The sequence below is a fragment of the Gymnoscopelus microlampas genome (genome assembly GCF_963454915.1).
Source record: "Gymnoscopelus microlampas genome assembly, chromosome: 5".
NCBI classification, from domain to species: domain Eukaryota; kingdom Metazoa; phylum Chordata; class Actinopteri; order Myctophiformes; family Myctophidae; genus Gymnoscopelus; species Gymnoscopelus microlampas.
This window is the reverse complement of record NC_139942.1, coordinates 37,269,413-37,281,720: the sequence shown is the minus strand read 5'-3', so window position 1 is coordinate 37,281,720 and position 12,308 is coordinate 37,269,413. Positions and strand designations below refer to the sequence as shown.

The 12,308-nt window shown below is 42.5% G+C and overlaps 1 protein-coding gene across 2 annotated transcripts in view; it reads right to left on the bottom strand.

Annotated features, from left to right (window-relative positions):
* Positions 1-12,065, bottom strand: part of LOC311045248 (rho GTPase-activating protein 12-like) — a 52,953-nt gene extending 40,888 nt beyond the window's left edge. For both annotated transcript variants that reach the window (XM_084057046.1, XM_084057047.1), the window contains exons 1-2: positions 11,865-12,065; positions 3,325-4,152 (exon numbers count right to left, since the gene is read on the bottom strand). In XM_084057046.1, the coding sequence (XP_083913172.1) occupies positions 3,325-4,065 (741 nt within the window). In that variant the 5' untranslated portion in view covers positions 4,066-4,152; positions 11,865-12,065. The remainder of the gene's footprint in view (positions 1-3,324; positions 4,153-11,864) is intronic.
* Between the last annotated feature and the right edge of the window lie 243 nt (positions 12,066-12,308).

Sequence of the window (12,308 nt, the reverse complement as noted above, 5' to 3'; positions counted from 1 at the left end):
ACAGCGGGCAACTCTGGGCGATGCCGGGCGATATCGCCCAAAAAGATAAAGAAAATCCATCTTTCATCGCCCCCCCGCCCACTTCGCCCGATCGCCGGCTCTCATAGACTTTCATTATATTTTGGGCGATGTTGCCCGGCATCGCCCGAGAGTTGCCCGCTGTTAAAACGCAGGGTGACAGTTTTCTGAAAAACTATTGTTGCTACAGTATGTCAGTGGTACTCAAACTTTTTCATGCAAGAACCCCCAAAATTAGGCCCATATGACCCCCAGAAAAGTTCATAGCGCGGCACTCTGTGCCACGCTATGAGCTTGTATATCTGCTATTTTTTAATAGCCAAAGTATAAAATATAGATTAAGTGGTTACACAGATGCGTTCCTGGTTTGAATGGGCTAATGCAGCGAGTTCTTCAAAGACTCACTGACTGACTGACTGGCAGAGTGAATGACTGACTTAGTGACTTATCAGAGGTAGTGTACAGAGCTTAAGTGAGTAGAAATTGCCTGAAAGCTGGACATAACAAAGGCAGAACCAGGCCTTCATCACTTCTCTGGTAATGTATTCAAGACCCTCACCACTGCCGTGGTCATGCATTCAAGACCCTCATCACTGCTGTAGTCAATGTACTTAAGACCCTCTGCACTGCTGTGGTTATGTATGTATTCATGCCATTCCATCTTCTGGTGCTGGTGCTTTATGGTCATATCATGGTATTTATGGAACACATTTCAAAGTTAGAGTGCCACAGGTCTATTTTCTCCTAAATAATGATCATCATTATCGTTTTTTCTGTGGACACATAATAATAATAGCTTGAATTTATATAGCGCCTTTCATGAACCCAAGGAAGCTTTACATCAAAAACAACGAACAACAAACATACAACAGCTCATAACAAAAACTGGCTTTTACTTTTTCACTGCCCACTTGTAGTCTCACCAAAGCACTTCTCTCCCTACCGTCTGTCTCCTTTGTGAAACGGAAATAGCAATCTTTTTATTATAACTTCTCCTATTAGTAAAACCGGCTGCTTCACAACAATGCCGGTGTAATTAAGTCCAGACATTAGCTGCAAAAATAGCTATTTTTTTCACATTCACTAATACATACTATAATAATTCCTTGTTGTTGAGATGCATTTACATCAGGTGTGCCAATTGTTTTTCTGAGCGATACAATTTGAAATTAAGTCAATGTGATGGGAGGTGCATGGTGCTGATACTGTATGTCAGGAGTGCAAAGTGTTCCTATTCACCCATTTGCCAGAGAAGCTAAAAGCTAAAATACACAGGCAAGACATCCTTGCACATTTTAACCACATTGGGCAGGAGTAATGTGGATTCCCTAGACAAATGACAAACAGAAAGTACAAAAATCATGGCACTGCAAGTTTAATATTGGACATGATAGTGATGTCACCTTTTCTCCAGGCTACATTATTTTGAGAAGAGAAGAGAATCGAAAACAGAGGTGGGCGGGGCCAGTAGAAACTAAAGCAGTAAAGTGTTGATTGACACTTGAGCTGGAATCACCAGCAGCATGCTGTCAAAGCAGAGGAAAAACAAACAAAACAAGCTGCCCATTGAAACTGGGGAGGTTTCACCTACACGCACGCACGCACACATATGTACAACCAACATATGCTTCTAGAGGACCCCTGCCTACTAGTAATAGGAACCTTACAGGACTACAGGCTGGACTTTAGCTCAAACGAGCGATCTAGCAGCAGTGTTTTACTGTGGTGTAGACAGCAGCTGCCTGTTGATACACCCAACGCTGACCTTTCTCCAGGCCACAATTTCAATGGCCACCTGTAAAGGAAGGAAGGAACTCTACTCTGGACTGGAGCACTGTAATAATATGGTTCTATGTTTAAATTGAATGTGTTCACCTTTACTAGAGCTTAACGTCATGAAACAGCGGTTGCGAGCTTCCCCTTTGAGACCGCAGCACAGCACTGCTTAGGCACATGTTCTAGGGTTACTTGACATAACATTTTTACTCATAGTCACATGCACATCTTAAAAAGCTGGGTTGAAACAACATCAAGTGTTTTAACTCTAATAACTTCTAATAAAATATTGTACTGTGTGTGCAGATTTTTGTTCTTTTAACACGTAACGTAACATAAAATACCATCTGAACTACAGTATGTGGAAGTGACAGAGTTCAACTGAGTGCAGACCGAGTTGAACTTTTAGTAACACCCAGATCTTCTAAGTTTAAGGAGTTCTACATCGTCTAAATAGGGCTAAAGCAGGTCACAATGTAGTGGAGGTTGTGTGAATGTGCCATACGTACATACTTCTCCACCAGTACATCTCCACTCCTCTCATATGGACTCCCACACAAAGACAAGTAGACTGGGCTTAGCGTCACACGCCAACCCAGTTTTTGGGCTCTAGCTGGCTTTTGTTTAGCCAACAGGCTGAGCTAATGATCTCAGGGACAAACACCCCCCACCAGTCGTCCACCCAGGCATCCATCCTCCCACCCAGACCATTGTCCACCTAATGGACTAATGAACAGCGCTGCCTGACTAATTCAAAAAGTAGCTGCAAGTCCTCCTGAATGTTGAATATACAGTAGCAGCACTTTCTGTCGTACTCGCAGCACTTTCTACCACTGTCACATTAATATTTTGTCTATTGTCTCTCTTTCAGTATGAGAGAATGATGTGTGTGCAAGTCTGTATAGGAGGGTTATATTAGAGCCATGGAAGGAAAATAACATGATTTCTTGTTTGTTTTTTTAATTAGGGAGAAGAAAAGTTACCCAGACAACTGACTTTGGTAGTGCAACACAACAAACAAAAAAAGGGCAATCTAGCGATGTATAGTTGAGCCAGAAGACATCATTCTGTTCTAAATGCAATCAGTCATCATAGCAATAATTCATCAATCCTTCATATGATGAATTATTCAAAGGTTGACAATGTGTTAATCAATAATTGACTCACTTGACCTTTGAACTTTGACCACCACATAGTCAGATATTGAGTTATGAAGTTTCTGATTTGATGATGATAAAGTGTATTGTAGAGCCTGACCAGCCAGACCAATAGATCAGCTTTTGTTTGACTATTTTGGGGTATCAGCAATTATGTAGCCACGGTACACAATTACCGTTTGTGTCCCGATTTTTTACCTTTTAAATATTTTCTAAAATCTGTCAAATATTCAGTAACTTGTGGCCTAGGACTCTCTGAAATCAGGATCAGACCCACAAATCAGGCTCATTGTGGACAGAGTGACATACATACAGACATACAGCCTCATAGATCCAGAATCACTGCAACATGACATCAGCCCCGGCTCCTTACCTCAAGCTGTTCTGTGGAGCTGCAGCTCAGTTCGTCTCCAGACTCCGAGTCGTTGGTACGTCTCTCCGAGCTCTCCCCAGCCGAGTCGCAGAGCTCTTGGGCATTGTCCACGTCCAGCGGGGCCCTCACCAGGTCCGGAGAACGTGCGCGGTTCCGGGGCAGGGTGTTACATCTTCCACCATCACCGCTTCCCTTCTGACCACCTTGGACCAAGATCTCAGCCAGGACTCGGTCGTGCTCGGTGGGGCTGCTGGCGGCAGGGTTGTGGTTGGAGTCGCGGTGTGGGCTGGACGGGCTGAGACGATAGCTTGAGAAAGAGGAGGTGGCCGAGGGTGTGTTAGGCGAGGACGGCGAGCGGCTGAAGGCCGACTCGTGCCGTTGTTGGAAGTTGTCGTTGGAGTGCAGATCCAGGTCGTCCGGCCTTGCTCGGCATATCTGCCCGCCAGCGTGCTGGCCAGGGACCGCGTTGTTACCTGGCCCTTCAGGGGCCGTGGCTTGATGGAAGATGGGTTTGGGCGGGGGCATGAGGGCTTTGCGGACCTCTCGGACATACTGAGCCGGTACATAGAAGGCCTTCGTGCCTTCCTCCTTCCTCACCTGCCACCAGTCCTCATTAGTTTTCTTAACCAGCATGTAGCAGTCTCCCTGGTGGATGGTGATGAGGCGGTCTTTGGACTTGTACTCATAGTCATACTCCACCTCAATATAGACCTGGCCCGGTGCGATGGGCAGGTCCGCCATGACGCCACTGACCGTCTCTCTCTCCCCTCTGGAAGGATATTCACCGCAGGACAGACAGAGATGTCAGCATGGCTCGCCAGATGAAGGCTGGAGACAGCAGATAGACATAGGGGTCAGGACAGAAGTTCATTGAAGAGAGAGAATTATTTCTTAATTCATTTTGTGTTTATCTATCATCTGATTCAGTTACACCTGCCACCCTTGGCAACATTTATGCATTTAAAGCAGAATGACATTGAAAAATAAAATATAATAATATAAACTAGGAAGAGTAGTTGATTTTTATGGTCACTCTCTGTAATTCATTTGTCTTTTACACACACACACACACACACACACACACACACACACACACACACACACACACACACACACACACACACACACACACACACACACACACACACACACACACACACACACACACACACACACACACACACACACACACACACACACACACACACACACACACACACACACACACACACACCAGGGTGTGAGATAGTGAATGAGACTGTTAATGATTACACAGAAACTGTGATGTGAATGAGACACATGCTGCCATACACATTACATGAGACTCTTTCTTACAACACTGCACACACCCAAACAAACACACAGATGCACAGTCAGACACATAGCCATGCTTTGCCTTAACCCCTCAACCCAGTCAGACTCAGAACAAATGAAGATCAGTAATCCTGGGCGGAGCTCCCAGGCTTAAATGTGGCTGAGCAGCAGATGAGATTAAAGAGAAGGAGATATGACTTGTCTCTCTCTCTTAGCATCTTCCTCTCTTCCATTCCATCCATTCCGATTGCAAACAATAACAAGTGCTAATAGGAGTCAGCCAAACAATATCTGAGTACTGCTGCAGTTGTGTTGAGAGATGGAACAAACGCACATACTTTTCTGCTGATGTCACACACACACACACACACACACACACACACACACACACACACACACACACACACACACACACACACACACACACACACACACACACACACACACACACACACACACACACACACACACACACACACGCGCGCCTGAAATACACCTTTAGAGGCTTTGTTCAATGGAATGTGTAAAGAAATGAGCATGCGCTCAATTATTAAACCAACTGTAAAACCTAGCCTACTAAGCCTAGAGCTTAGTTTCAAAAGCTGACCAGAGTAGTGCTGGGACAATAACTGCCTTACCGCTATACCGCCGCCGTGGTTATATGATGCATAAATACAGGGTTACTTTAGCTCATGACCGTCCACAATGTACTTTTTTTGCTGGCTAAATTTACAGGAGTGCATATGGTGTACTATGAAATGTTTAGCTATCATCGATAATATAGTGTCACTTAAGCTTCACTGGCAAAAAGAGCATGATGGTGCAATCATGTCGCATAGCACATCCAAGAATCAAGAGGGGTTCATTTTCCCCTTACAAGCAGGTAAATGTTAGTCGTCGACTGATGGCACTGTCGCAAAAACATTTTATGCCAATAAATGTCATGCTTTTCTCTCTGTCTTCCAAGATCTTCAGGCCTAGGACCCCTTAGCTGAGAGAGATGAGGCAGGGACCCCTACTACATATTGTATATAATTTTGTTAACTTGCAGATGAAACCTTTTCATAGATTTCATAGACACCACAGCCCAGTTAGATATCATACCGTCACCGCCCTAGATGGCAGACCAGAGTCTTACAGAGAGGAACTGTGTTTTTTGGTTCTGGTGACTGATATTGTCCTTCTAATACGTGAGGAAACATGTTTTTTCAATTACTTTTTTCATATATATTTTTTTGTATTAAATTGTAAAAAATACATGAAAAAAGTAATTGAAAAAACACGGTCTCCTCACGTATTAGAAGGACAATATCAGTCACCAGAACCAAGGACGGGTGTTTAAAATTAATATCAAATATCTGTCCGGGGTGCTCCCTAAAGCCTGAGTAGACCCACATAAAAAGTGAAATAACCCTTTAATTGTTAATTGTTCTTCTTCTTGGGATTATTTTTAAATAGTGATTTGGTGTAGAGGGAAAAAAGGAGGGGACCAAGTATAGAGTAAGTATATCGGGTATACCCTGTCTATGGAACCACACAGCCTCCTGCATAGTAGAATCCAGAGAGTTAATTTACTCTATGAGTTAAATTAACACTCTGGATTTTCCTGTGTCTCTTATGATTTCCTAATTATCTAAACACACCGCAAAATAGGGCTACAACACAGAGTGAAAGAACCTAGGACACATTCCCCAAAACACCTCATTAGAATAGAGGTAGAAACCATTGCAGATGTTTTGCCAGTGGGCAATAGTGTGCAGGTGCATGAGGGAGAATTGCAGCAGTGCAAAGCCTGAGGCTGTTGAGCCTCTGAGCCTTAACACTCTTGTCTTGAGATTCAGAAGTTGTGGACTAGTGCTAGGCAAGATGGCGCCTTAAAGTTTTGTTGTTTCTTCGGTGACTGGCTTTTATTGTTGGCATTGCACGTCAACAGTCTACAGGCATAACCCAGTCTAGATATTATCTGGTACAAAAATGCTGCCAGTGAGTGCATTCACTTTTAGAACACAAAGGCCAACTTAAATATAGGCACTCTGGGACCTCCTCAAAGTGTCCCCAAAGAACGGCCTCCCAGACTGTGTTAAGCATAAAAATAAATGCATAACGGACATTTCCATTCATAGCAATGCTGTGCTTCCACATAAAGCATGGAGAGGAAGTCATCAAATCATGGGGGCCTCTGACACGTTTGTTGGATAAGATGCATAATGATAGAATAAGCATCATCCGGTCCCATTTCTCTGAACACAGTCGTAAGGCACTTATAACCTATCTATTCCTTGTATCTCTATGGTGCTTAGATCTGAGGCGTGTGTGTGTGTGTGTGTGTGTGTGTGTGTGTGTGTGTGTGTGTGTGTGTGTGTGTGTGTGTGTGTGTGTGTGTGTGTGTGTGTGTGTGCGCACGCAGTATATGAACTGCACTTTGTACATTTGAAGCCCTATAATGGTGACTTGTTTCTTGTGGTAATCTTTAATATTCTAATTAAATATTATTGGAACCACTGGATTTGTCATCATGGATGTTGCTTTAGATAAGCACTGCACCCATTGGAGAGGAGGCTATATTTACAGTGGGTGTGATTCAAACTATATAAAACTATATACAGATTTCCCTTCCCAATGTGTGTGTGTGTGTGTGTGTGTGTGTGTGTGTGTGTGTGTGTGTGTGTGTGTGTGTGTGTGTGTGTGTGTGTGTGTGTGTGTGTGTGTGTGTGTGTGTGTGTAAAATCCATAATTGCACCATACCTCAAAAATTAAGCCACTTCAAAGTGGGAGAATTCTTGAGAATAGGCTGACCACACAGCAATCCGCATCACTGTGATATAGCCTTGTTTAAAACCACATGCTTACAGCTCACCAACAGTCTCGTTACAAGCACCATCAACATAATTGGACGTGCTGCACCGCAAACTCTGGGCTAGTAGGCACTAGGCAGCCATTATGGAATACCCAGTGCTGTGCTGTCTTCACTCAACCTCTATGGTTAATTATCTTAATCAAAGACTATGCCTGGTGGCTCAGGCCAGTTAGTGCACAGACCATTATGCTCCTTTTGAGCGTGAGGACCTGCGTTTGATGCTGACCCCTGTTTTGTCTTATATGTCTCTCCTCTCTCTGCCCTTGGTTTCCTGTCTCCATATACAAGACCTAATTTAAAGGGGCTACACCATGAATTAAAAAAAAATATATTATATATAAATATTGCCCCCTAATACGTTTTAAACAGGTTGTAAGCCTAAAAAACATCCAGATATTTTTTCTCACAATCTGACTGTCTGTCATTCCAAGCTTTTTCAGCTGCAATACCAAAACGTCCTATTGGGCAGGGGGGAGCTACTGAGCAATTCTGTCTGGCCATCATCAATGCAAAATCAGGGTAAGTGACATCACTTGCCCTGCCATTCTGAAATGGCCTGTTCAGACACGCCCATTCAGGAAATCCATGAAATGAGCATGAATGACTGAATGTTAAAAAAAAAAAAAAAATTGGGGTACAAGAGACACTGGGGAGCCAAAAAAATACTAAAAACCTAAAAAAAAATGAAATTCATGGTGTAGCCCCTTTAAATAAAAATGCCAAAACATGCCACACTTTTTCACCATCCCCTCTTTTAACATAGCCTAGCCTACATCTTTCATGATTTTCCTTTACAAGCAGACCATGCTACAATCATATATGAAACACTGGAGTAAAAGATCAAATCTTATGACCAAACTGACAAAGACTGCACTAGGCTGAGTGAGCTGTACTGTGGGCAATTCCCACGCAGTAGTTTGGGTACTTACCATCATCAACACCATAAATTATTTTCAATGTTCATTCTTTGAAGTGGGTGTGGTCTACTGACCAATCAGAGAACGGTTAGGGTTTGTGGGTGAACACAGTAGAGCCATACACCACTGTAGAATGAATCCGGTGAATAGGATTTTGGTGATGCAAACTGGCATCATCACTTCAATGGTTAACTCTATCATCTGCGACGTCCAAATTCATTTGGCAAGTATCACCGGAAGAAACCGATACAGTTTCCAATGCCGTTGAATCTTTTCTTTACTGTATTATATGAACGTGCGACTGAGAAACCCTACCTGCCCATAGGCTTTCCACTCTCAGATACACAGATCAGCTATCTATCCATCTATAAGTAACCTCTTCTAAAGTAAACTGTATGCACTGTTGAACACAATCCGTCATGATGATACACACTTCACTGAAGAGCTTTGTTGTGCTGTAAGCCCAGAGATGATGTTGTTGTGGTTAAGACCCTTGTCTATGGAGCCGAATTCACCACCAATCCAGTAGAAGATTATCTCTTATGTTATGCCATCTCTTGGAAATGATACTCAAGAACAAAAACTCAAGTATATGTAAAAAAAATGCTTTTAAGGTTGTCTTTTCAGCATGGAAAAAAAGATATGGATACTTGTTTTTTTAATCATCCAGCCACTTTAGTGGGTAAATAATCATTATATGGGTGTTTCTTTAACTCTTAAAAAAATATATGTTGGCTTGTCAAACACAAAAATATCAAGTGGATTTTGGGACTTCTCATCCACTGAGCTTGTAGGGGAACGTTTGTTTCCCACCCTGCCCTGCCTGTTTCACACTTCCCCCTAAGATCACTGACAACCTCCCTGAAGTCAGGCCTGGGCCAGAGAGAGTGAATGTCAGTCAGTCCTAAACTTGTTGACTTAGCCAGTTTACATTAAAGTTAGACTACCCTCCTCCCTTCCAGATAAATAGCTACTACTAAAACCTAGTTCAACCTCAAAGTTGACCTAAAAATATTCTTATTTGGAGAAACGTGGGCTGGGGAGTTGCTGAACACACACAGGCCTATGTGCTTCCCAATATAGGGTACTATAAACCACATTTCTACAGTGTAGAAGTTGGAAAGGTTTACTGCCTTGCTCAAGGGCAGATCAGTGGTGTTTATTGAAGGAGCAGAGCCGAGTCTTAACTCTTATCTGCTTCCCAGCTTTCTTAAGATCTCTGTAAAAACAAGGAACATATCGTTGTTGTCGGGCAGAAACCTCTTATCTCCACATTTAAACTTTTTGTGTTTTCTGGTAAATTCTCACCCTATACCCAATCATACTACAGCGTCACACAAAAGCATCAAAAATAGCAGATCTGCAAGCTCGAAACGCAGTGCGAAGCGACACGTTTTGAGCTTGACAGTCTGCTATATTTGATTTTTTTAATCCGGAAAAGTAACAATTTTAGACATATGAGGTTTCCACCCGACAAAATACAGATCATGGGAGTAGAGCTTCTGGGAAAGAAAGGTCATGAGAGAGTGACGTGACAGGAGAGGAGTTGTGTCTGTGAAGTCGAGAACTATTTGATAAGGCATCTGTAGTAGAGAATCTGCTATCGTCAGCGCGTTCACTGATGCACCCTTACAGTTGTTTTTTTTCCCTTCCTCAGCAAAATGGAGAGCAATGCCTCGGAAGGAATTTTCAATTTTCAATATGAGCCTGTAAGGTGTTTTCCATCGAAGTGCGGGTATGTCAGGCCCATGGCGTCGTTCTTCAGTGTCAGCTCTGAAATGGCTCCACTTTGCAGAATTCGAGCTGTTTTTTTGACAATACAGAGATGAGTTTTTAATCACTCACTGGCCTCTGTAAAATTGTAATAGTTGGCCAGCAACTGCCCCCAAGTTAATAGTCATTAAGGTACATAAACTACCTATAATGCATACAGAATGCATGTGTGTGTATATTATCTACATACTGTATCTATCTGTCTGTGCTAGATACCGTATATATCTGCAGGCTTTTTTAGAGAGAGAGAGAGAGAGAGAGAGAGAGAGAGAGAGAGAGAGAGAGAGAGAGAAAATATGGCTATGAAACCTTCGAGGGTTCAGGTGATACAGGTAAATTGGCTGATAAACACACATATCTAATGAATGTGGTTGATAATGTAACATCACAGAGGTCTGAAGCAGAAGTACTCACTCCTCAGGAGGTCCATGGTGACCTCTGGGTGTAAGCACACCAAATATAACAGCTTGGTTCAGCACAGTATGTCCTAGTTAAACAACTCTCTCCCCACAGCTTTCCTTGAATAAGAGCAAATAGGCCATGTCTCACTCTGTCTCTGACTATGCTAAACCACACAGCATCACTGCATCCAGTGTGTAACATTTATATGGAATTTTCAAGGGGAAAGTGTTGGGTGATGTGTAGCAATTACTGTAGAAATCTATATTCCAAGAACATAAAAAAACATACATACACATACATACATTCTTGAAGAGTTTGATATAATGTTTTTGGAACACATCATAAATATACATTTCAGTCTTTTTTACTACAATGTTTACAAACATTAGTGTAAACAATCCTACAACAGCCCCCACAATACAGCAAATGCAGCTTTCAAACTATTTACCTGCTGTCCATCCTACAAGAGCTGAGACATTCACCTAGTGTCCTACAGCAGTGGTTCTCAGGCCGTGACCCCCCAAAATAATCATATTTGAACTGGGGAGGGGACCCCTCAAAATAAACAGGCATTACATTTTCGGTTTCACAGATAAATATTGTGAAAATAGAAGATTTATAAGCTCACAATGCCTGGCAGTGAGCTTGTAGATCGGCTATTTTTTTTTTTTCCTCTTTCTTATATTTTTTGACAATTTGGCCAATATTTGACCACTTTTTATAGTATAGTTTGTTGATTACTTTTGATGCAGTAAATGTAGTACCTATTTTTTTTTTTAGGTACTATAAAAAGGTCATAGAAGTCCTTAAATTGCCACTTCACTGTCATCTTGCCCCCCCCCCCCCACACACAAAATAAATAAATAAATAAAATCATGTGGGGACCCCCCTGGGGGGCCCGAATCCACAGGTTGAGAACCACTGTCCTACAGAATAAATGTCTCCACTGCTACACAAACATTTTGTTTACGTTTGAAGCACTGCTTGTGCCTTTAATGAAAAGACTACTAGTTACTGTAAAACATTACTTTCAGAAGAAAAAAAATAGGGGTGTTTTTTTTTATATGTCACTTGTCAAATTGAACTGATCTACACAAGCTTGTAGCTCAGTTCCTTTTGACAGACCGACACCGTCGTACTGCGGAGTATACATGAGGTAGGCAGGCAGGCAGGCAGGAGTAGCTAAACTGTTGCTAACGTTTTAGCTAATTAGGGTTTTGGCTGTTTCTCAAAGTGTAAGTAAATCCAAAACACTGGAAGTCAGGGAAAAATCTTACCTTCTTCTTGTAGCGAGAATCAGATCCAGAGAAAAGAAGACAATAATAACACGCTGCGGCCGCGGCAGGTTTTCCTGGATTAAAGTTTAAAACAATCCAATGAATGTTCCTTCTCTTCCTATTCCTTCTCCCCTCCTTCGACCTGTATCTGAATCCACTGGCTGGTTACTTCTTTGCGAAAGGTAACAGCCTCAGGACAACCCGCTGTTCCGTCAGATCTTAACACGCTCGTCAAGAGAAGCCTTACTAAGTAATAAACATCCGGTTGGCAGACTTCAAAATAAGATATCATTTTTGTCTCCGCCAGGCAGAAGAGGTGGCAGAGACTGTTTTGCACCCTGTCCGTCCGTCCGTCTGTGAACAGCTAATCTCCGGCACCGTTGGCCGGATGGCACTTTTTTATATTACTCCTACAGATTGTGTCCAAACACCACGCAAATCGGT